Source organism: Phacochoerus africanus, chromosome 9, assembly GCF_016906955.1.
Source record: "Phacochoerus africanus isolate WHEZ1 chromosome 9, ROS_Pafr_v1, whole genome shotgun sequence".
Taxonomy (NCBI): Eukaryota; Metazoa; Chordata; class Mammalia; order Artiodactyla; family Suidae; genus Phacochoerus; species Phacochoerus africanus.
The window spans coordinates 113357314-113382423 of NC_062552.1; the positions used below are offsets into that span (position 1 = coordinate 113357314).

Consider the following 25110-nt stretch of genomic DNA (forward strand, 5'->3'; position numbering starts at 1 on the left):
TTCTCATCTCCCATACTGTATTAGTTGGAACTTTTTTAGTTGTATGTGATAAAAGCCCACTCGAAATGGCTTAAGATAAAAATGGAATTTTAACGTCCCAAAGAACTGAAACTAGAATGGGCATCAGTGCACGTAGATCCTAGGCTCACAAAATACCATCAGAATCAGGTCATCAGAATTAACTTAATTCTCCTTTTCTTTGGGTTGACTCCATTGCCAGATAAGCAAAATAGCTGACAACAGCTCTAGTTCTACCATGATATTCCCTTAGCAATCGCTGTGGAAACAGTTTTCCAGCAGTTCCTCTGGAAACTCCTTGAATTCAACCCCACTGGCTCTGATTGGCTGACTTGAGATACATGCCCACCTTTGGATCCTTATAGTAGTACCAGTGCTCTAAAACCGCAGCAAGGGAGGATGGGAGAGGGGTGGTCTTCCCAAGGAAAACCGAAGTAGTAGTATCAGAAGGAGAAGTAATGGATTCCAGCAATGGCTATCCAGAGCTGACTCGGAATCTTTAGTACTCTCCAATCCCTATTTACATAACCAAATACACATGCAATCTAAATTAAACCAAAAAAGAGATGTTTGCCAAATAAATGTAAGACTTCTTACAACCAGGTTGCTACCCCAAACCCTTCTTTGAAAAAAACTCCAAAGCTACCCCTAGATTTGGGGCAGACAAAATAGTTCCCCACTAGGAAGTTGTTGGGGTTCCCCTTGTGGCTCTGCAGTAAGAAATCCAACTAGTATCCACAGGGATACGGGTTTGATCTCTGGCCTCGCTCAGTGGTTTAAGGATCTGGAGTTGCTGTGAGCTGCAGTGTAGGTTGTAAACTTGGCTCTGATCCTACGTGGCTGTGGCTGTGTTGTGGGCAAGTGACTACAGATTCAACTGGACCCCTAGCCTGGGAGCCTCCCATATGCTGCCAGTTCGGCCCTAAAAAAGCAAAAAACAAAAGAAAACAAAACAAAACCAAAAAGAAAAAAGAGAAGAAGAGTGACTGGCTTAAAGTCCTAACACCCAAACATGACAGGATGCTGTGAAAAGCATTACATCCTAAAGGAAAACTAAATAGGAAAAAGATGGTCTAAATCCTCCCAAGAGTACAAAAGATGTTAAATGAAAGAGAAAAGACTTGATCCAATATGTCCAACATATGACCTAAGAATTCAGAAAAAAAGAAGTATATACAGAATGAGCCTAGTTATGAAGTACATTAAACACTGGAACAAAATATGCCAAATATTAACAGCTTTGTAATATGATGTGTAGCTTTTACACTTTTATTGGTGTTTTCTAAGTTCTTAAAAAATATACATGTAATGAGATGAGAACATTTTATTTCTCATAATTTCTCGTGGGAAAAGAATTATATTTGTTTGGGAAAAAAAATACCCAAATGCGTACTTGGCCTAGGAAATGAGATCCCAAAGGAGTTGAATATAGTCAGAACTGTTCCACCTGAGGAATGAAATGATTTGTTGCTCCAGGAAGATGAGGAAGGAATGAAGTCAGAGGGATGCAAAGCTGCAGGTTTTGCCATGCAACCATCTCCAAAGCCTCTCAAATCTTAGAGTTTCTAAGTTGTTTTGCATTTGCTTTTTAGGGCTGCACCTTTGGCATAAGGAATTTCCCATATGAAATGCTTGGTGCCTTTTTTTTTTTTTTTAAATGGAAACTAGAGAAACAAGGCTTCTCATCTAGATTGTTTTAGTAAGAAGCCACACCCCAGGAAGAGAAATATAAAGTTGCTGGGGAGGGAGCAGGGGAAGATCAGGATTCTAACAAGTGCTAAACTTGGGGTTCAAGCCATATGAAAGCCTCCAAATTGTAGAGAAGTCCCAAATGACATGTTACACATGCCAGGTGCTTCTGTAATTAGGAAGAAGTAATCTTTTTTTTTCTCTTTGTTGTATGGCCGCATCTGCAGCATATGGAAGTTCTTGGGCTAGGGGTCAACTCTGAGCTGCCGCTGTGGGTTTACACCACAGGCACAGCCACAGCAGCACTGGATCTGAGCCACAGCCACATCTGTGACCTATGCCACAGATTGGGGCAAGGCCTGGTCCTTAACCCACAGAGTGAGACCAAGGATTGAACCTTCATCCTCACAGACACTATATGGGGCTCTTAACCTGGTGAGCCACAACGGGAACTCCAAATAATCTTTACCAAACATTGGGTAGCTTCCAATGGACTACAGAGTAAAGGACTCATTACGACACATGAAGCCTCTAATCTGTTTGTCGCAATCATCTCCAGTCAGTTCCTTCATGCCTTGAACCAGCCCTGCTGTCCAGCCACACTAGATTCTGGTCATTCCTAAAATTAACCAGGTGTTTCCCAAACTCCACACACCCACATGTCATTTATGAGCTGCCTAACCTCCACGGCAAACTCCTACTAAACTTTTGAGGTCCATCTCAAACGTACCATCTTCCTATGGGTTGAATTGTGTCCCTTCAAAATTTTATGTTGAAATCCTAGTCCTCAGTAACTTAGAATGTGACCTTATCTGGAAATAGAGTTGTTGCAGATGGAATTGGTTAAGATGAGGTCATACTAGACTAGGCTGGGCCCCTGCTGTCTTTATAAAAAAAAGGAAATGTGGACACAGACACCCACACAGGGAAAATATCATGTAAAGGTGAAGGCAAAGATCTACACGCCAAAGACTGCCAAGGCTTGCCACAATCACCAGAGGCTGGGAGAAAGGTATGGAACAGATCCTTCCTTCATGGCCCTCAGAAGGAACCACTGCTACCAACCCTTTGATCTCTAACTTCTTGCCTCCAGAACCACAAGACAATAAGATTCTATTGGAGTTTTTCTTCAGGGAAGGGGGTTGGGTTTTGTTTTGTTTTTGCTTTTTAAGGCTGCACCTGCAGCGTATGGACTTTCCCAGGCTAGGTGTTGAATCAGAGCTACCGCTGCCAGCCTATTCCACAGCCACAGCATCTCCAGATCTGAGCCACGTCTGTGACCTACACCACAGCTCATGGCAATGCTGGATCCCTAAGCCACTGATCGTGGTCACCGATGGTAACCACATCCTCATGGATACTAGTCAGATTCTTTACCAATGAGCCGCAGTGGGACCTCCAAGATTCTGTAGTTTAAGCCACTCAGTTTGTGGTACTTTGTTACAGCAAACCAGGCTCCTGCACACCTCTTCTCTGGGGTTTGCTGTGACATCCCCACCCACTCTCCGAAATTAATCAGGTTTCATTTAAGTCTCTAGTACATTTTATGGAGTTATACATGTTTCTGTAGGAGCACTTATCTATTGAATTTTAGGAAATTGTTTATTTATGCTTCTAGAGTGTGTATTCTCGAGAGCATGCTTTTCAACTGTATATTCTACAATCTGCAGTCCTCCTTCTTTGCTTAGCCACTACCTTGGCCTGGATTCTCAAGAAGACTGAGCCTGAGGCAGATAATGAGTGAATAAGGCAAGGCTCTTTCAGTCAGGAAGGGCAAACCCAGGACAGTGGGGTTGAGGAAAAGGAAGGGAGGCAAGAAAAGCTGTGAAGCAATGTGAAGTGACATTACTGCCTGGCTCCCACTGTAGAAGAAGCCTTAAGACACAGAGCAGGCCACAGGCAGGTGCATCCACCTGGCACACAGGATTTCCCTTAACAGACTGCAAAGGTGCCTTGTGGCCTGGGAAAGAAGAAGGGGGAGGAGCAGGAATGTATTTGCTCAGCTCCCTCCTGTCTCCTCTTTCCCACTGATTAAAGTTCACCCCATGGAGGAGTTCTCTTGTGGTTCAGCGGGTTAAGGATCTGATGTTGTCACTGCAGGGGCTTGGGTCACTGCTACGCCACAGCTTCAAACCCTGGCCTGGGAATTTCCACATGCCATGGGCAGGGCCAAAACAAAAAGTTCATGCCATGGGGAGTTGGAGTTAATGCCTACACTTCCAGGTTGCATCATCCAGTTTCTCCTGTGATCTCTGAGCCACTGGCTCCCCGAACCCTGATTCCCAGAGGGCAACACAAAGAGGGGCAGATGGTAACAACACACAGTGAGTTGCATTACAGGAGAGGAATCTCTACCAAAGTCGGGAAACCTAAACCTTTTAGAATGGGCAGTAAGCCTTTTTAGCACTTGTCCTGAAGGGAGATACTATCTTTATTATACTGGGCAATAAAGAAACCTGCACTTTGCTCCGAAGGGAGGTACTAACTTTATCCTCCAAGGTTGGTCACGACACAAACTCCCTTGAGAAGATGGTCTCGAACCAAGGCCATCAGTGCCTCTGTAAACAAGATGTGCAGAAACACAGGAGACCATAGAGCATTGTCCCTTAACACAGATCCAACATGCAGCTGCCCAGTGCTTATCTCCTGAGTGGAAATGCTACCGAATTGTGGTGTAAAATACTCGAGAAATAAAATATCACCTGCCATACCCGTAAACAAAGGGTGTCACAGGCATCACTGATTGCAGCCACCTCCGGGCCCCTGAGCCCTGAGGGAACTTGGGAAGGAAACCAAGAATACCTGCCACCCAGTAGCCATCAGCCACTCCCTGGTGCATCCAGAGGAAACTGATGATGTGAAAACACAGGATACTGGCCCCACATAGCTGGGGTACCTATCAAAGAAATGACTTCAGTGAGCGAGCCAAGAACTTGCATCTTCCCATATATAAAAAAGTGCTCAATTCTTTAACTGTCTAGTTTTCCATACTAACAGTTATCTTCTATCCCCACTACCAGCCCTTTGTTGCGAAACTCCTGTATATTCTAGTTCCCCCTTGCCTCCTTGGAATGGTTTTCTCAGGGTTAACTGAGATGGTGCCTCCTGGTCTTAAGTCCTCATTTGCCCCGAAAAACACTTAACTCTCAACTTTTAGGTTGTGCATATATATTTTTTTAGACAACAATACATTTCTGCAACAACTGCAGTTAATGCAACATAATAAAGACAAAGCTGGACATGAGTCAAAGCTGTGAGGACAGATTTTATTCAGTAACACTATTGCAATAGGAAAAAGGGTCCAATGTGAATTGCACTCAACCTGCCTGAAACAAAGGGCTGGAGACTTTAAAAAGGCTGAGTGGGAGTTCCCTGGAAGCTCAGTGGGTTAAGTATCCGGTGTTGTCTGGTGGTGTTACTGCTGTGTCTCTGCTTACTACAGTGTGGATTCGATCCCTGGCCTGGGAACTTCTGCATGCCACTTGTATGGGAAAAAAAAAAAAAAATATATATATATATATATATATATATATATATATATATATATATATTCAGGGAAAGGCACTGCAGGGGTGTTAAGCAGTGTTAGTCTATATACCTAGGATACCTGGAGTTTAATTGAAATTTATCCAGAAGAGAAATAAACTTCTACGTGGGTTTTTTTGGTTTGTTTGTTTTGTGTGTGCGTGTGTACGTGTTTAGGGCCCCACCTGCAGCATATGTAAGTTTCCAGGCTAGGGGTCGAATCAGAGCTACAGCTGCAGGCCTAAACCACAGCCACACCAATGCCAGATCTGAGCCTCATCGGCAACCTACACCGCAGCTCACACAAACGCCGGATGGTTAACCCACTGATCCAGGCCAGGGATCGCACATCCTCATGGATACCAGCCGGGGTCATTACCACTGAGCCACGAAGGGAATTCCTAAACTTCTATCTTTTATGACAGGGGGCAATGGTGCAAGTTCAACAAGGCAGCTACTGACATTATTAGGCCCTTATCCCCTACTCCGCACTCACATGGAATTTTAGGATATTGTGTATCTATGCAGTCCTAAGGATTGAGGGTGAGATATGTGCATCTCCCTGGATGTTTTTCTTTCAAAGAGACAGCTCTCAAGTCCTTGGGGAAACGGTTTGGGGGTGGTGGATTTACATCTCAAAGAGCAAAGAAAGGATCTGTGATCTGACATTCTCAAGTAACTTCTCTAACAGGGAGCTCAGGGGTCTATCAGCAGGTTTTGGCTGCAACAAACAGGAAATTCTCCAAGCAGCACTGAGCTTTCTCAGGCAAGCATTGTAAGGGCGGCTGGGGTCCTTCAAGGGACTCGGTCTCAGGCTGCTAGAGCCACACTAGTTTGTCAAGTTTCATTCTTTTCTCTCTTCCTTTTTTCCTTCGTTCCTTCCTTCCTTCCTTTTGCTTTTTAGGACCGCACTCTCGGCACATGGAAGTTCCCAGGCTAGGGGTAGAGTGGGAGCTGCAGCTGCCAGCCTACACCACAGACACAGCAATACGAGCTTCAAGCTGAGTCTTCGATTTATACCACAGCTCATGGCAACCCTGGATCCTTAACACACTGAGCAGGGCCAGAGATTGAACCTGTTTCCTCATGGATACTAGTTGGATTCGTTTCCGCTGCATCACAACGGGAACTCCCTGTCAAGTTTCTTAAGGCAGAGGTTTGGATGGAATTGTTATATGCCAAAAGTTCTGCAGTTTTCAGTAGAGAAGTTGCATAACTAGCTGCCAGAAAGAAGCTTTTTTTTTTTTTTGGACATCAGTCTAATAACAGAAAACATGAAGATCTTTTGTTCAACAAAATTTTTTTTTTCTTTCTTTCTTTTTAGGACCACCCCTGCAACATATGGAAGTTCTGGGGCTAGGGGTCGAAGTGGAGCTGCAGGTGCCGGCCTATACCACAGCCACAGTAAAACCAGATCCTTAACCCACTGAGTGAGGCCAGGAATTGAACCCACAGTCTTATGGATGCTGGTCAGATTCTTAACCCACTGAGCCACAATGGGAACTCCCGAACTTTAAAAAAAAATTATTTATTTATTTTTGGCCATTCCTGTGGTGGGCAGAAGTTCCCAGGTCAGGAATCTAACCTGCACCACCACCACAAGTAACCAGAGCCACAGCAGTTACGACACTGGATCCACCCTGCTGAGTCACCAGGGAGCTCTGAATGAGCTTTTACAGACCACCTTCAAGACCATAAATAATTCTATTCAAACAGTAAACTAAAACTGTAGATGCTTGAAAGATCTTTTTATATACCGTAGTAATGATTATTCTGTAATTATTGTTAATTTGTTTCAAATTGCTTCATGTTTCTAATGCCGTCAGATACATCGCCAAAAATTCTGCTATTCAAAAGCATGCCCTAGAAAGAAAAAGGTGAAGAACCATCACCATAATCATTCCTAAACATAAATTGAATGCCCACATGAAAAAATCACAGAGTTTCATACTATGAGGGACTAATTAAAGGAAAATGACCTCGCAGTCTGTGCTTTGAAGAATTTAATTTGAAAGAGGAAAACAAGATATAGCCATAAGCATCCTTTTTTTTTTTTTTTGGTCTTTTTGTCTTTTCAGGGCCACACCCGAGATGTATGGAGGTTCCCAGGCTGAGGGTTGAATCAGAGCTACAGCTGCCAGCTTACGCCACAGCCACAGCAACGCCAGATCCGAGCCACGGCTGTGATCTACACCACATCTCATAGCAACACTGGATCCTTAACCCACTGAGTGAGGCCAGGGATCGAACCCACAACCTCATGGTTCCGAGTTGGATTCATTTCCACTGCACCACGGTGGGAACTCCCATAAGTACCTTTAAAACAAGTGAAAAATACACAAACAAATGAATATATATAATATATACAAATGCAACTAAATACATTTTAAAAATTACAAAACAATTATAGAATAAACACGCTCTTATCAAAAGAGATTTTATTGGAGTTCCCATTGTGGCGCTGGGAAAACGAATCCAACTAGGAGCCGTGAGGTTGCGGGTTCGATCCCTGGCCTTGCTCAGTGGATTAAGGATCTAGCATTGCCATGAGCTGGGGTGTAGGTCTCAGATTTAGCTCAGTTCTGGCGTTGCTGTGGCTCTGGCGTAGGCCGGCAGCAACAGCTCTGATTCCATCCCTAGCCTGGGAGCCTCCATATGCCATGGGTGCGGCCCTAAAAAGACAAAAGACAAAAAAAAAAAAAGAGAGATTTTATTGAATTCTACTCATCATTAACAGCTACAATATTTAAAAAATAGACATGGGACAGATAAGAAAGAAAAATAGATTTACCATAGATTCTGCAAAAAGGTAAACTTAGGTTCAAAGTGTTTATGAAAAGACAAGGCTTGGAGTTCCCAGTAGCTCAGCGGAAGCGAATCTGACTAATATCCATGAGGATGCAGGTTTGATCCCTGGCCTCACTCAGTGGGTTAAGGATCCAATGTTGCTGCGAGCTGTGGTGTAGGTCACAGATTCAATTCAGATCTGGAGTTGCTGTAGCTGTGGTGAGGGCCAACAGCTGTAGCTCTGATTCAACCCCTAGCCTGGGAACCTCCATATGCCTTGGGTGCGGGCCTAAAAAGACAAAAAAAAAAAAAAAAAGATACGAGAGAGCAAGTGTCAGGGATCATAGGGTGAAAAGAAAACCCTGTGAACTGCTGGTGGGAATATAAATTAGAAAACAGTAAGGAGGTTCCTCGAAAAATTTTAAAATAAAACTGTCATATAGTAATTCACTTCTAGGTATTTATCTGAAGAAAACAAAACAAAACAAAAAAACGAACTCAAAAAGGTGTATGCACCCCCATGATCACTGCAGCATTACCCACAGTAGCCAAGATATGGAAACAACCCAAATGTCCACCGATGGATGAATGAATAAAGAAGTTCTGATATATATATATGATGGAATATATATATATATATGTGTATATGTGTGTGTGTGTGTGTGTATATATGTGTGTGTGTGTGTATATCTGGTATCTATATATGATGGAATACTATTCAGGGATACAGTAGAAAGAATTCTTGCCTTTCGCAACAACATGGATGAATCTTGAGGGAATTATGCGAAGTGAAATAAGTCAGATGGAGAGAGACAAATACTGTATGATTTCACTCATATGTAGAATCTCAAAAACAAAACATAACAAAAATCATAGATACTGAGAAAAAAAATGCTGGTTGCCAGAGGAAGCGGGGGTTGAGAGTGGGGAAATGGGTGAGGGAGACTAAGAGCTACACATTTCCAGTTATAGAATAAATGTCATGGGGATCTAATGTTTAGCATGGTGACTATAGTCAATAATATTGTAGAGTCTGCCTGAAAGTTGCCGAGAGCGTAAGAAAGTTACCTAAAACTTAACCCTGTGTGGTGACAGATGGTAACTAGGCTTACTGTGTTGTCAGAATTCGCAATAATCCTACAATGGATGAAAGGATCTCTTTCTCCATATTCTTGCCAGCACAGGGTTTTTTGTTTGTTTGTTCATTTGTTTGTTTTGGCTTTTAGGTCCCTACCTCTGGCATATGGAGGTTCCCAGGCTAGGGGTCAAATCGGATCTGCAGCTGCCAGCCTACACCACAGCCGCAGCAATGCCAGGTCCAAGCTGTGTCTGAGACCTACACTGCATCTCACAGCAACCCCAGATTCCTGACCCACCGAGCATGGCCAGGAATGGAACCCACATCCTCCTGGATACGAGTCGGATTCGTTTCTGCTGTGCCACAATGGGAATTCCAGCACAGTTTTTATCTTTCCAGCTTTTCCTGAACTGCTCAAGGAAGATGTGTCGCCTTACTTTTTATTTCTCTGATTAATAGGGAGGTGGACCAGCTCCTCATATGCTTATATTTTATCTTTCGTGTGTTTTACATTTTTTAAAACTTTATTCTTGGTTTATTTTGCTTTATAGGAGTTTAAAAATGTTTTGTAGTCAAATAAATGAGTCTTTTCAATGACAACTTTTGGATTTTTGTGCCTGTTTGGTAAATCCTTCTTCTGCTCAAGTTTTAAGAGAATAAAAAGCTTCTAACGTTTCTTCTTTTAATTTCGTAATTTGTTTTAACCGGGAGGATCTTTATTTTTGCATACTGGTGAGTTGACTCACTCATTCTTTTTCCCCCAAACGGGAAGCTAACTACCCCTACACAATCTGTTGGAAAGCTATCTTTTCCTTACTGTTTTGAAATACCGTATTTGTCATATGTTAAATTGTTACATATCTGCAGCCATTTTTGGCTTCTCTATTCTATCATTGATCTATTTGTGAACCTGCTCTAGTACCTCCTTGTTTTGATAACTACAGCTTTAATGTAGGTTTTTGATATCTTGTAAGGAAAATCCCCCCTTATTAGTATTCTTTCCCAATTGGGGGGGCGGGGGTGTTTTTCCTGATGATTATCAGATTTAACTATCCTAGTTATCAAAAATACACTGGGGAGTTTCCGTTGTGGCTCAGCAGAAACGAATCTGACTGGTATCCATGAGGACGAAGGTTCGATCCCAGGCCTAACTCACTGGGTCAAGGATCTGGCGTTGCCGTAAACTGTGGTTTGGGTCACAGATGTGGCTCAGATCTGGCTGTGGCTGCTGTGGCTTTGGTGTAGGCCAGCGGCTATATCTCTGATTTAATACCCCAGCCTAGGAGCCTTCATGTGCCATGGGTGTGGCCCTAAAAAAAAATTGAATAAATAAAATATAAAATTAAATATTCTGGAAGTTCCCTGGTGACCTAGAGGCTAGGGATTCAGCATTGTCACTGTGGGAACTTCTGCAATCCCAGGGTACCACCAAAAAGAAAAAAAAAAGAAATAAAAGAAATACACTGAATTTATAAGGTAATTTAAAAAGAACTGATACTTATAACTGCATCAGCTTCCTGTGTAGGAACATGGTACCTAATTACGTTTTTTCCTATATGCTCTTCAGCAAAATTTAGTAGTGTTCTTCACGTGGGAGTTAGCTATGTCTTGCTAATTTCGTATACATGGATGTTAGAATTCTTACAATGGAAGACAAAAGTGCGTATGAAGGTATTAGTGTTTGTCAGCTTTGCTGCGACAACGAAAGACCCAAACATCTCAGCAACTTACAAGAAGCACATTTTTTTCCTTTTTTATTTTTTTAAACATTTATTTCCTGTTCACATGACATGTTGGCAGTCATGGGTCAGCTACACTGTGGTGGCTTGGCTGTCCTTTCTTCCGTCTTCTTATTCTAGAGCTCAGGCTGAAAATCCCGGGGGAAGAGAGCAAAAGCCAACCACACAGTGGTTAAAGGTTCGGATAGAGCACGGAGTATATTTCTTCTGCTGATAACCCATTGACCACAGCAAGTCGCATGGCCGACTCCAGTGTCAATGGGGGCGGGCGAAGTCACACGGCAGTGATGGGTGGAGTTTCATCTTCTTGTAGAGAAGGGATGACTGACTCACGGGGACGAGAACACAATTTGCCATAGTATCCTAAAGAAAAGGAATTATGTACGGAATTAAAACCCTATAAATGCTTAAAACTTTGGAATTCCCAGAATTAAATGGAAAATTTTTCAGAATGTGAGGGATGGAGGGGGAATGCCAGTGAATATAAATATGAGACTTCTCCAAGAAGAGAAAAATTCGTTCCACCGTGCAGTGAATTGTTAACTGTAGCCATTCCTCCTCTTCTCAGGTGCCAGTGGGGGTTCAGGGATGGGTGGGCAGGATGTGAATGAAAGTAGGTCTGCTGGGAAGATAGATAGATGACTGACTCTTCTGGATTCATGCTTCATCATTTCTCTACTAAATCAACCTAGTCAGAATACCACGAGGGTAGCATTCTGCTGTTGACTCTAACAACAGAGGAAGGGCCAAGGCCAGGCATTGTAAAGAGAATGGAGTAAAGATACAGAGGTTCTTGAGGTGAGTCTTCTGTTTGGTTTAATGAGAAAGTATAGGTATTATATTCAATTAAATAATCTGCCACGTCTTAGTATTTACCAAAATGCTAATTAACAGTTGGATGTTTCAACTCACACAGTGACCCAGAACTTGTATTATTAAGTATAATATTATTGGCTAGAAAGCCATTTATTTAGTAAATATTTTTTGAAACTATTATGTGCCAAGACCTATTCTAGGCGCTGGGGATGCAGCAAACTTTCTACTCTTGGTGCACTGAAAAATGTGGCAGGGAAATGAGATGGGAATAGCTTGCAGGCAGAATATCTTTAATAAAGAGACATTTCCATAGGGGAGCTTTATGAAGTGACCAAATGAAGTAGGTGGCTATCTGGGGGAAGAGTGTGACTGTCAGCAAACGCTACGCTGTTAAGCCTAGTCAAGGGCCAGCAAGGAGGCCAATGTCACTCCAGTAGAGTGAGCAAGTCAGAGGATGTGAGATGCAGCCAGAGAGACAGGCAGAAACTAGGACCTCTGAGACCTGTGGACCATGGTAGGGAGTTTGGATGGTGGTATGAGAGCATTCCAGAATTTTTTTTTTTTAATTTTTGTTTGTTTGTTTTTTGGCCACACCTGTAGGATGTGGAAATTCCCAGGCCAGGGATGGAACCCCTACTATAGCATCCACAGGAGCCACGGGAGTGACAATGCCAGATCCTTAACCTACTGAGCTACCAGGGAACTCTTCCAGAACTTAATTTTTTTTTAAAAAAAGAGCAGCACTCTAGCCAAATCAAAGACACTTTCTTATTTCCCTCCTGTCATAGGTTTATGTAAGTGTCCTTGTGGTAGATCAAAGTAGCAGGTAGGGATGTATGAATACAGCATGTATTGCGTTTTTAAAAACCAGTGTATTTTGGAGTTCCTGTTGTGGCTCAGTGGTTGAGGAACCCGACTAGTATACGTGAGGATGCAGGTTTGATCCCTGGCCTTACTCAGTGGGTTAAGGACCTGGCATTGCCATGAGCTGTGGTGTAGGTTGCAGATGAAGCTCGGATCCCATGTTGCTGTGGCTGTAGCTCCAATCTGATATGCCAAGGGTGGGGCCCTAAAAAGACAAAAAGACAAAAACAAACAAAACAACAGTACTTTTATTTCGCATCTCAAATATTTATATCAGGAGTCTCAGTATACAAATGCCATATAATAGATTTTTGTTTGATCAAAATATTGTTATTTTAGCTAAAAAATAATCTAGGTCTTTTTCTTTTTGGCTTTCTAGGGCTGCACCTGAGGCATATGGAGGTTCCCAGGCTAGGGGTCAAAGCGGAGCTACAGCTGCCGGCCTAGGCCACAGCCACAGTAACATCAGATCTGAGCCGAATCTGTGGCCTACACCAAGCTCATGGCAATGCTGGATTCTTAACCCACTGATTGAGGCCGGGGATCAAACCCAAAACCTCATGGTTGCTAGTCCAATTTGTTTCTGCTGTGCCATGATGGTAACTCCCTATTTTTCCTTTTCAAAATAATTTTGAAAGGATCTGTATGACCCCTTACCAATGAATAGAAATGAAGCACTCTTTCATATCATGTTCAATCGAATGAGGATGAGATGGAGCCAGAAGTGGTTGTCACATAAATAGAATTTATACCAACAGAGTTCTAAGCTTCAATTGTTGAAAATTAATTCATTTTCAGACTCCAGAATCTGATTTTCAGAGTACAAGAAGCTTGATGGAAAAAGCAATGGAATGTAATCAGCCTCTCTTTATGTGCTTGATTTAAAACTGTTTAGGCTGTCAGATGAGATTTGGATTAGAAAGACCTGATAAATATTCCTGAGAATACTTAGATGCTCATTTTAGTGGATGTGTAATTTCCTGTGAAATTCAGACAGAAACTAGCAAATTTAGAATAAAAGGGTATGTTTAATAATTATATTTTCACGTTTCTCAGACCTTTGCCAAAATAACAGGTGATGACTTCATTGGAGAACCACAGGAAGAAAATGGATCTTAACGATGGCCAATAATTTGACGTTAACGTAATGCAGCTCATGGATAGAAATTGAGAAGCATTTTATTTATTTTCAGGGAAATCACAAGTTTTACAGTGCTTTTCAATTTGGAAATTACCAGGGTGGTAGCAGAGTGTGAAGAGAATATTTCCCACCAGGTTAGGAAAAATTATTGTTCAAATATTTGAAATGCTGGCAATATTGGTTTGTGACTAACTTTATAGCAGAAAATAGTTTTTCTATGTATAAAGGCTTGCCTAAGTTTGAAGACTTGAGAAAATGTGAAGCTTTGCAAAAAGAGCTATAGTAATTAAAGTTATGTTATACATTCATAAATATTGACTTTCACATTAAAAGCCTTGAATAGACAATTCAGAAACAGCATTTGCTCTATGCTATAATTTAGTTTATAATTAAGGTAGCATTACAAATCACTGAGTCAGTGTCCAGTAAATTACAGAATACAAAATAAATGCTTAAAAAAGAGAGCTTTCCGGAGTTCCCATCGTGGCGCAGTGGTTAACGAACCCGACTAGGAACCATGAGGTTGCGGGTTCGGTCCCTGCGCTTGCTCAGTGGGTTAACGATCCAGTGTTGCCGTGAGCTGTGGTGTAGGTTGCAGACGCGGCTCGGATCCGGCGTTGCTGTGGCTCTGGCGTGGGCCGGTGGCTACAGCTCCGATTAGACCCCTAGCCTGGGAACCTCCATATGCCGAGGAAGCGGCCCAAGGAAATAGCAAAAAAAAAAAAAGACAAAAAAAAGAGCTTTCCTACATAACAAAATTTCCAGAAAGAGAATTATCTGTAGTTGGCAAGTAATAACTTTGGCCTTTCCAATAACCCAACGTCTTATTCTGCTCATTGCATTACCTATAATTTTCTTTTCTTTTTTTTGGTCTTTTTTTTTTTTTTTTTTTGGAGGGTAACACCCACGGCATATGGAGGTTCCCAGGCTAGGGATCTAATTAGAGCTGTAGGCACTGGCCTACGCCACAGCCACAGCCACACCAGATCTGAGCTGCATCTGCGACCTACATCGCAGTTCAGGGCAACACCGGATCCTTAATCCACCGAGTGAAGCCAGGGATCAAACCCACAACCCCATGGTTCCTAGTCAGATTCGTTTTCGCAGCGCCACAACGGGAACTCCAATTTTCTGAACAATATTAAATAACAGTAGTGCCAGCATGTCTTGTCTCAGATTTTAGTACGGATGCTTCTAAGGTTGTACGGTTCAGTGTGGTTTAAGATAGATATGCTTTACCATGCTAAGGAAATTTCCTTACATTCCTAGTTTACCAAGAGCTATGATTTTTTCTCCTGTCCATGAGAGGAGAGAGACTTTGCTCTGGATCTTACTGGGTCCCCGTAGTTTAGAACGTGCCTGGAAAGGGAGGCAATCAATAAATGCTTGGTGAATGAGTAAAATGTTATTAAGAGGACTGTATCAAGAAGACATGTGAAGTGTCAATACGTTTATCTGAAAAAAGTTTGAGATCTTAAGGATAATTTGTCTAACAATATTGGAATACATATAGAAAAGTTGCATTAGCAAAAAGTACCCATCAGCTTAAAATAAATGGAATTTCTGAGAATTTGCACAATAATTAAGGTATCTTTTAAAATGCATAAAGAATCACTGACTTGGAGAATAGACTTGTGGTTGCCAAGGGGGAGGGGGAGGGAGTGGGGGTGGTTGGGGAGCTTGGGGTTAATGGATACAAACTATTGCCTTTGGAATGGATTCTCAGTGAGGTCCTGCTGTGTAGTACTGGGAACTATGATGGAGCATAATAATGTGCGAAAATAGAATGTGTACATGTATGTGTAACTGAGTCACCATGCTGTACAGTAGAAAAAAAATGTATTGGGGGAAGTAACAATTAAAAAAGAAAAAGAAACTCATGGACTTGGAGAACAGACTTGTGGTTGCCAAGGGGGAAGGGGAGGGAGTGGGATGGACTGGGAATCTGGGGTTAATAGAGTGAACTATTGCATTTGGAATGGGTAAGCAATGAGATCCTGCTGTATAGCCGTGGGAACTATATCTAGTCACTTATGATGGAATATGATGGAGGACAATGTGAGAAAAAGAATATATGTGTGCGTGTGTGTGTCTGGGTCAATTTGCTGTACAGTAGAAATTGACACAACACTGTAAACCAACTATAATGGAAAAATGAAAATCATTATTACAAAAAGGAAAAAAGTGCTTAAAGATCTTTAAACTGGACCTTCCCCTCCGCCTCCCAGGGCCGAACCTGCAGCATATGGAGGTTCCCAGGCTAGGGGTTGAATTCAAGCTGTAGCTGCTGGCCTATGCCACAGCCACAGCCACACCAGATCCTTAACCCACTGGGTGAGGCCAGGGATTGAACCTGTGTCCTCAAGGATGCTAGTCAGATTCGTTTCTGCTGAGCCATGACGGGAGCTCCTAAACTGGTCTCTTTAAAAATAAAGATCAAAAACCAGCTTGACTGACCTTTGCCCCATCATGTGAAAAATAATTTTCAAATTGTTGTAGGTAAACTACACTTGTATAGACTAATCTTTAAATGCTTTGACATTTTAATGAAAAAAGTTACATAGCACCAAGTTTTGAAATGGTTAAATTAGTTCCCTAATCTTACTAGATGCCAAAGTGTATATTCAACATGAAATTATTTATTTCAAAATATAACTGTTAGTAGGAAAGTATAATACTTATTGAACTTTATTCAGCTAGTCATTCAGCAAACATCTGTGAGATTACTATTACTGCCTACCGTTTGCTGGGCTTTTGGAAAAGAACCAAATAACATTAAAGTCTATTATGGAGACAGACATTACAATGTAGCAAAATAAATTTTACAAGGGGAGTGTTGAGTTTTGTGTTAAGTCTGAGTGATTCCAAAATAACACTTAAGAAAATTTAACCTTTTGCTTTTAAAGTTACACTGTCTTGGAGTTCCTGTAATGGCTCAGTGGTAAAGAACCCAATAAGTATCCATGAGAACGCAGGTTCGATCCCTGGCCTCTCTTAGTGGGTTAAGTATCTGGCGCTGCCTTGAGCAGTGGTGTAGATCGCAGACTTGGTATGGATCCAGTGTTGTTGTGGCTCTGGCGCAGGCTGGCGGCTGCAGCTCCGATTCAACCCCTAGCCTGGGAACTTCCATGTGCCGCAGGTGCAGCCCTAAAAAAAAAAAAAAAACAAAACAAAGAAAAAAAAGTTACACGGTCTTTGGTATCTGATTTTAAACTGGATTAACCTAAAGAGATCCAATTGCTAGGAAGGAAAAGATAAGGATCCATGAACTGAGATCTAGCTCTGATTGTGAAAATGACCCTTTCAAAGAGATTAAGTTGTTTCTCTCTACTTCATTTTCTCCAGCAGGAAAGTGGTCCTACCAATGCTTATCTACCCCTTCACCAGTCACTGTCACATCTACTATTCTTCCTATTACTAGCATGTCATAGAAATCAATAGTTTCTGCATTATAGATTAGAAATTACAAAAAATTAACAAAATCTACCTATATATTCATAAAATTAATTGTACATATGTTTACAAGATTTAAAAAATAGGCTGTTTGGGAGCTCCCATCACGGATCAGTAGTTAACGAATCCGACTGGGAACCATGAGGTTGTGGGTTCGATCCCTGGCCTTGCTCAGTGGGTTAAGAATCTGGCGTTGCTGTGAGCTGTGGTGTAGGTTGCAGACGAGGCTTGGATCCTGTGTTGCTGTGGCTCTGGCGTAGGCTGGTGGCTACAGCTTCAATTTGACCCCTAGCCTGGGAAACTCCATATGCCCAAGAAGCAAAAAGAAATGGCAAAAGAAGCGGCCCAAGAAATGTCAAAAAGACGAAAAATAAATAAATACAAAATAAATAAAATAAAAAATAGGCTGTTTACAACTTTTTTTTTTTTGTCTTTTTGCTATTTCTTTGGGCCGCTCCCTCGGCATATGGAGGTTCCCAGGCTAGGGGTCGAATCGGAGCTGTAGCCGCCAGCCTACGTCAGAGCCACAGCAACACGGGATCCGAGCAGCGTCTGCAACCTACACCACAGCTCACGGCAACGCCGGATCGTTAACCCACTGAGCAAGGGCAGGGACCGAACCCGCAACCTCATGGTTCCTAGTCGGATTTGTTAACCACTGCGCCACGACGGGAACTCCTGTTTACAACTTTTTAAAGATACTTTTTTTTTTTTGGCTACACCTGTGGCACATGGAAGTTCCCAGGCCAGGGATCAAACCCTTGCCACAGCAGCCACCCAAGCCACTGCAGTGACAATGCTGGATTCTTAACCTGATGCTCCATCCAGGGAATTCCTAAAGGCACCTTTTATGCTACATTTGGACAGGCTTAACATCCTGCAATTTGCTAAGTATTCTACATTTTTTCTCCTCTGTTTGACCCTTCTGAAAGAAAAAAAAAATTAATAGCCTTCTGAAAGAAGCTAAGATAAATTATATGCTCTTAAAATATTATATATCTCTGTCTATCTATCTATCTGTCTATCTATCTATCTGCATTGTGATTATTCCCATCTTCCCAGAGAGGAAAAGACATCCTGCTTATGAAAATCTTTTTCTCTCTAGGAAGTTGGAAACAATCACGATGTTTACAAAACCATTCCAAACTCAACATAGTGGGTGTTCAACCCTGGCTGCCCAGTAGAATCACATGGAAAACTTAAAAAAACAAAACGCTCTGATGCTCCAGCCTTAACATCAAACTGTTGAAGTCAGAATCAACAGGAATGGAGTGTGGGCACTTTTTGTTTATTTCTTTAAACACACACACACACACACACACACACACTCACTCACACACCCAATTTTCAGTCCCCCAGCCACTCCATGCTCCTCCTGTCATTGCTCCATGATGTGCTGCCACCAGACTGACCTGGGCACCTGTTTTTTTAAGAGCTCTCCAGACATTCTACTACATACGTGATCAGCACTCTTCAAAACCTGTCAAAGGTTGGAGTTCCCGTTGTGGCTCAGCAGAGTAAAAACCTGACTAGTATCCATGATGATGCAGGTTTGATCTCTGGCCTCACTCAGTAGGTTAAGGATCCTAGGCTGCAGATGAGCTTTTGATCTGGCATTGCTGTGGCTGTGGTGTATCCTGGCAGCTGCAGCTCTGATTCTACCCCTAGCTTGGGAATTTCTATATGCTGTGGGTGTGGCCCTAAAATGACAAAAACAAGCAAACACAAAAGAATCTGTCGAAATCATCATAAACTAGGAAAATATGAATAACTGTCAGACCAGAGGAGGCCAGAGAGACAGGATAATTAAATGTAATATGGTATCCAAAGTAGGATCCTAGAATAGGAAAAGGTATTAGGGAAAAACTCCTGAAATATGAATAAATTGCAGAGTTGATAGTAATATACCAATGTAGGTTCTTTCCTTGTGTCATATGTATCATAGTAATGTTAACAGCAGGGGAAATTGAGTGAAGAGTGTATGGGAACTCCTGTATCTTTGTAATTTTCCATAAATCTAGATAGATGCTAAAAGTATTTTTTTTTATTTTAAACTTTTTTTAGATTCTAAAGTTTTTTTTTTTTTTTTATTTCAAGAAATCTAATATAGAGCCGGGGTTGAGAATCACTTACAAAGAATCCACTACAAGAGTTCCCCTCGTAGCTCAGGGGTTAACGAACCTGACTAGTATCCATGAGGACTTGGGTTTGATCCCTGGCTCTGCTCAGTGGGTTAAGGATCCAGCATTGCCTGTGATCTGTGGTGTAGGTTGCAGTGTTGGCTCGGATCCTGCATTGCTGTGGCTGTGGCTGTGGCTAGGTCAGAAGCTACAGCTCAGATTCCACCTCTGGCCTAGGAACTTTCATATGCTTCTGGTGCAGCCCTAAAAAGAAAAGAAAAGAAAAGGAAAAAAAAAAAGAATCCACTTACATTGTACCAGAAAACAAAAGGACCCTGTGAAACATTGAGCCCAACTGCCAATTCCAGCATGTACAGTCCTAAAAACCTGACCCCCTAGAAAGAATGGGCTGCTGCATTAGGCACATTACATTTCTAGAGGCACCTCCAGGGAAACACAAATGGACTAACTGCAATAAACATAACTGGAATAATGACATTCTTGATAATTCATTGCTTCCAAGATACAAAAAAATTCAAGAAAGGCTGCTTAGTAAAGGAGAAAAAAAAAACTACTCATAACCAGTTTAGAAAGGTAGGTTTCATTTTCATACGTGTGAAAGGTATGCGTATCTGGATTCAATATAATGTCTGATGTCTGTATTATAGTACCTTAGTGGTATGAGAAAATTATGAATGATCTAACATTGCTAACAGCTTTTGCCAGTTTTTTTTAAAATACATGTATTTTAAATTTTATTGAATTATAGTTGTTCTACAATGTTGTGATAATTTCTACTGTACAACAAAGTGATTCAGTTATACATATACACACATATCCTTTTTTTTCAGATTCTCTTCTCATATAGACTGTTAGTTCATTTTTCATCTCTAAAGGAGATTTAGGCCTGATTAGAAAGTTCTTCAATAAGGACTTTTCCTTTCCTGCCTCTCCCACTGTGACAGGAAGAAGCCGAGGAAAAAAAGATCCGGCAGTCCTCCATAATGAGTCTATGTGGATTTAGCTTGGTCACACTTCTTTTTTCCTAACCATGACAGACATGTGTTAACTGCCTAAATCTCTAGTGGAAAGTCAGACTTGTACCTGAAGAAATCGCTCTGCATAAGTAAACATTTGACAAATAACAGGTGCTTGCAGATGATGTTTCAAAAAGCTTTTCAAAAATTTTTTTGTGCACACTATTTTGTTTGGTAAAAATGTTAGTGAGTTATAATTCAGAACCCCTAGGCATCGCTGAATAAACAAGTGTATTAACGGTTCGCAATCTTGCAAACTTCAGGCCAGCTCCCTAACTCCACTGCGACACTAGGTAAATTACTTCTCTGAACCCGTCTCAGTTTCGCAGCTGTCAAATGAATGGGTTGGAGGAAGCGATCTTCAATGTACCTTGTAATTGAGACACTGAAATTTGGTGAGAAGGATTTGGAAGGAAGACTGGAGAGTTTTATATATTTAGGGCTTTGGGTTCTGGTGGGCGGGTGATATAGAAGAAACCGATGTTCCTACAGTCAGAAGAGCAAACGATAGCGGTAAGAGTGCTTGAAGGAGAAGAGTAGGGCAGCGAACCGTCGAAGGGGCAATTCGGGGGACTTTTCTGGAACTGGCAGGGTACGCCCAGCGTTCAGTTGCTAAGCAACAGGATGAGTGGAGGACCCCGGTTGGGAATGTCTAAGTCACTGCCTCTTAATTTAGCCACGGCGCCGGCTCCTCGAAATTAATGAAATGTGTAGCCTTCGAAGGTATACAGTGTTAGAAGCCAAGGTTTGGCAAGCCCTAATGCTGAGTTCTACGCGCGATGAGCATTCTTTTTCCTATTCTCAGGCGCGATGCGGGGCGCCTCTCCGGCAAGGCCCCCGCTGCCGCGCGTTGCTGAGCAGAGCTGGACACCGCCCGCTCCTCGCCCCCCGCCCTCCCCGGACCCGGCGCTGGTCCTTCGCGGCCCGCCCCCCGCCGCCATGGGCTCGGAGATGGAGCCGCTGCTCCTGGCCTGGAGCTATTTTAGGCGCAGGAAGTTTCAGCTCTGCGCCGATTTGTGCACGCAGATGCTGGAGAAGTCCCCTTATGATCAGGTACCGGCCGGACCCGTCAGCCTTGTTGTTCCCGGCGATAAGAGTGAGGGCTCAGGGGGATGCCCCGATCCCCGGGAGGGGTCCAGGGAGGAAGGTCCTGGCTGAGGTTGACCGAGTGGTCAGCACAGTCACCCAGAGCGAGACCCCCTAGAACCACGGCCCTCAGATCCTTGCCCGCGATGTCCCCGAGTCCCTGCAGGACCCATGGGTTCTATGCCATGACCGTCTCCTCCTCAAACTTCAGCAGCCCCCTTGCTTCACATGTCCCTTAAAGGAACACTTTGGTGACGAACTTTTTTTAGTTCCTTTATGCTTGCATAATAGATGGGCTTGTAAGCTCGCTGCGTGTGCGTTACTAATTTCTGAAACAATTATGTATAAACGTAAAGATCTGTAACTTCCCACCCCCTGTGGAAATGGCTGCTTTTTTTTTCCTTCTGGCTCCAACATGTGATCCTTCCATTTCATCTTAAGACAGTTGCATCTATTATTGTCCAAAAAGAGGAGCCTTTATTCTGGGGCTTGAGTGCAACTTGAGACAAATAGTGCAAATTGGGAATGAGAATCTAGGAGAGGAAAAGATAACATCTATTATTGGGAGGGAGGGATGGGGGAAAAACTCTCGATTGATTGAAGAGTTTATTTAGGTTCTCTTATGCTGTGTATAAGAGAGGTCCACCTCTGGTGGGTGGTTAATTCTTGAAAGGGGTAAAAGAGAAACAGAGAGAATAGAGCAGAGATAGTGCAGTTTGTTAGCACTTCTAGTAAATGCAGAATATATTTATGTAGTTATAGTTTCCCAGCTTTTCCTCTGGTGGTGTTGCCTTGGAGATGTTAGAAAAAAAGGAAAATGGAGGGGAGTTATGTAAATGGAGGTGTGAAAACTGTTACTAGGCTCTCTGCCTTAGTTTCCAGCAAATAGATGGAGGATAACCTGTTGAGGTGAGTATTTTGGCCTTCAGATGCAACAGTTGGGTACAGCAGTCCGTGTTAGTGGGAATGCTAAACTAGGTTCTGTTTGTCTTAGTTCACATTAGTTAATGGGACTGAATTTCTGTGGACAAGTGTGTTTCTTGGCACGGTAGTCCCATAAATGCTGCTGCTGGAAAAAAAAGCGACGATTCCACCATCAAATATGTTTGGGAACCATGACAGAATATTGACCCCTTGACATTCATACAACCAGAGTTTGTTACAAACTAGTGATGTACCAGACATTGTGTTGTTATTCCATTGAGTTAAGGTAGTTTCCATACTGTGTTCCACAGAACAGCAATCCCAAGAGTGCTCAAAATTTCCTCATTAAATGCATTTGGGAAATGTATATCCCCTACTTAGATTCCAGATTCGTAGTAGAGGCTCTGAGAAGTTCTGCAGAAAGAAACTTAATTGTGCCTAGGTTTGATTCATACAGTAGTGCTGAAACTTATTCCACCACCGATTTCTTTTTTGGCAGTGGGCGAGGGTCAGATATCTGTTGTTGTTATCCTAGGGAGATGTTGTCACATTGGGGAATGTGTTATAGGCAGCAGTGTTTTTATTAATGGTTAAGACCTTTTAATCTTAATGACATAATCAGAATACTATTCAGTACTGCACTTCAGGTTTAGTTTGTGCGAGGCACTGTGATAAGGACTTTATATGTGTTCAAACCAATGACCTTTTATTGAGTGCTTACTACTTGCCAGGCATAAATTCTATAAATTGTATGTATTTATTTGCTTAGAAGAACCTTGCAGAGTAGATAACAAAGATGATAGCTAGCATTTATTGAGTAGTTGCTCTGTGTCAAGCTGGATTCAGAGGATTTTATATGTTATTTAATCCTCAGCTATTTTAGGAAGTTGGTACTATTTCTCCCATTTTACAGATTGAGGCACACTGAGACATAAGGTGACATAATTTGTCTAAAGTTTCAAAGCTGTTAAGCCCATTCCCTTTGTCTATACTACGCTGCCTCTTTGGTGCTTATTTTAGCCTAATTTTTCAAAACTCTGTGTTTCTGAACCTTTCCCAGTACATTTTCCCATCTTTGTGCCTTTTCCAACATTTTAGCCGAGGAGTTCCCTTGTGGCACAGTGGGTTAAGGGTCCGGCATTGTCACAGTAGCTGTTGGGGTTGCTGCTATGGCACGGGTTGGATCCCTGGCCCAGGATCTTCCACATGCCATGGGCGAAAAGATTTAGCTAAGTGGTAAAGAGCTTATCTGTGCACTTGGATTAAAGGCTCTGAGAAGTCCTGAAGGAAGGAAACCTGTCTAGTTTTGATAAAGACAATATTCCGATACTTATTTGACCGCCGAGTAGTTCCCTTTTTGGAGAGACAGAGGTACAAATTTATCCTGGGGAGGTGTTGTCATTTTGGGAACTGTATAAGCGAAGCAGCAGTGTTTTTATAAATAGTTAAGAAGAGTAGAGGAGATCTTGACTCCTTTCCTTGTATGTAGGAAGAACAGGATGAACAAATTAAGTACTTTGTTTAAAATACCCAATTATGTTCAGTTTCTTATATAGTTCTCCTTAGGCCTTGCTGGCCCTCTTGGAAGATTAAGACTTGTTACAAGGTGTGTTTAGTGGATCTGATTTTGATAAGGGTAATGAAGAAAAAAAGTCAGGATCATTCTGGGAAATGTCATCATTGGTAAACAGTTAAGATCATTATGGCAGCAGATCTTTCTGTGTCCTGGCCTATTCCATTGTCCTATTTGTTGTTGATTTGAGATAACAGTTCATAATATACATAATTAATTTTAATATCATAGGTTTTTTTTTTTTTAATGTTATTCTTTGTTACTGTTTTGCCGTTGTGAGCAGGGATTGATAGGTTCAGCTCCTAAAGATATCAGAGAAGGCATAAGAGAATCTGTGCCAGATCTGGCAGAAATTTATGATATTCTTTTCCTTTCTAATCCTTTTTATTTGTTACACTGAGAGTTTATTTAAAGAGGAACTATGCATGTATTGTCAGAAGTATGAGTAGTACTTTATCAGGAACAGAAGTTTTAACTTGATGTTACCTTATCAAGCTGGCATTTGGATACCTGGATAGGGCCTCTGAAAAATTTATGGGGTTCACTCCTTTTAGTTTTTCTTGGATCCAACCTTTAAACACTGTGCTTTTTCACTGTATGTTTTTCTTAGTATCAATTTGTAATTTTTTTTTTTTTAAATGGCTGCGCTTGAGGCCTATGGAAGTTCCTGGGCCAGAGATTGAGTCTGAGCCACAGCTTCCACCTACACTGCAGCTGTGGCAGAGGTGGATCCTTTAACCCACTGCACTGGCCAGGGATTGAACTGGCGCCTCCATAGCAATCCAAGCTACTGCAGTTGGATTCTCCCTTCCTCTTTTTAAAAAAATTTGTGTATTTTGTATCCAATTGTTATTTTATTTTGGAACTATTTTCCAGTATGATTTTCCCATGCTTACAGAAATCCTTTTTTCTTAACTAATTAAAAAGAATTTAAATATCTATGTCAGAGTGCTGATGCAATTGATGAAATGCTTTGGGAAGCTTAAGGAGATTCCTTTGATTAAAAGCTTGAAAATTCTCTTTCTTTCCCCTAGAATATGAGTCTAGGATCTAGATCTGTTACGGAATGGCACAGAATCTAGCACATAGGTGCCCTCATTATGTATTTGCTGAGTGAGTGATTGATGATACTCCCTTATGCGTTGGGCTGGTGTCATTTATGTGTGGCAGCTTTCCCTCTGCTTGTGATCACCCTCGGTGCCTGATGGTCTCTGCCTCTCCCTGCCCCCATCCTAATTCTCAGCACCCTAGGTTCTTAAA

The 25110-nt window shown here is 42.0% G+C and overlaps 1 protein-coding gene across 2 annotated transcripts in view; it reads left to right on the forward strand.

Moving 5' to 3' along the window:
* The first annotated feature begins 21131 nt into the window (after positions 1-21131).
* The window catches only part of TTC8 (tetratricopeptide repeat domain 8), a 52966-nt gene continuing 48987 nt past the window's right edge, over positions 21132-25110 (forward strand). The window contains exon 1 of one of the 2 annotated variants that reach the window (XM_047796097.1): positions 21132-21320. In XM_047796097.1, coding sequence (XP_047652053.1) covers positions 21207-21320 — 114 coding nt within the window. In that variant the 5' untranslated portion in view covers positions 21132-21206. The remainder of the gene's footprint in view (positions 21321-25110) is intronic. The other variant, XM_047796098.1, reaches the window with a different exon arrangement.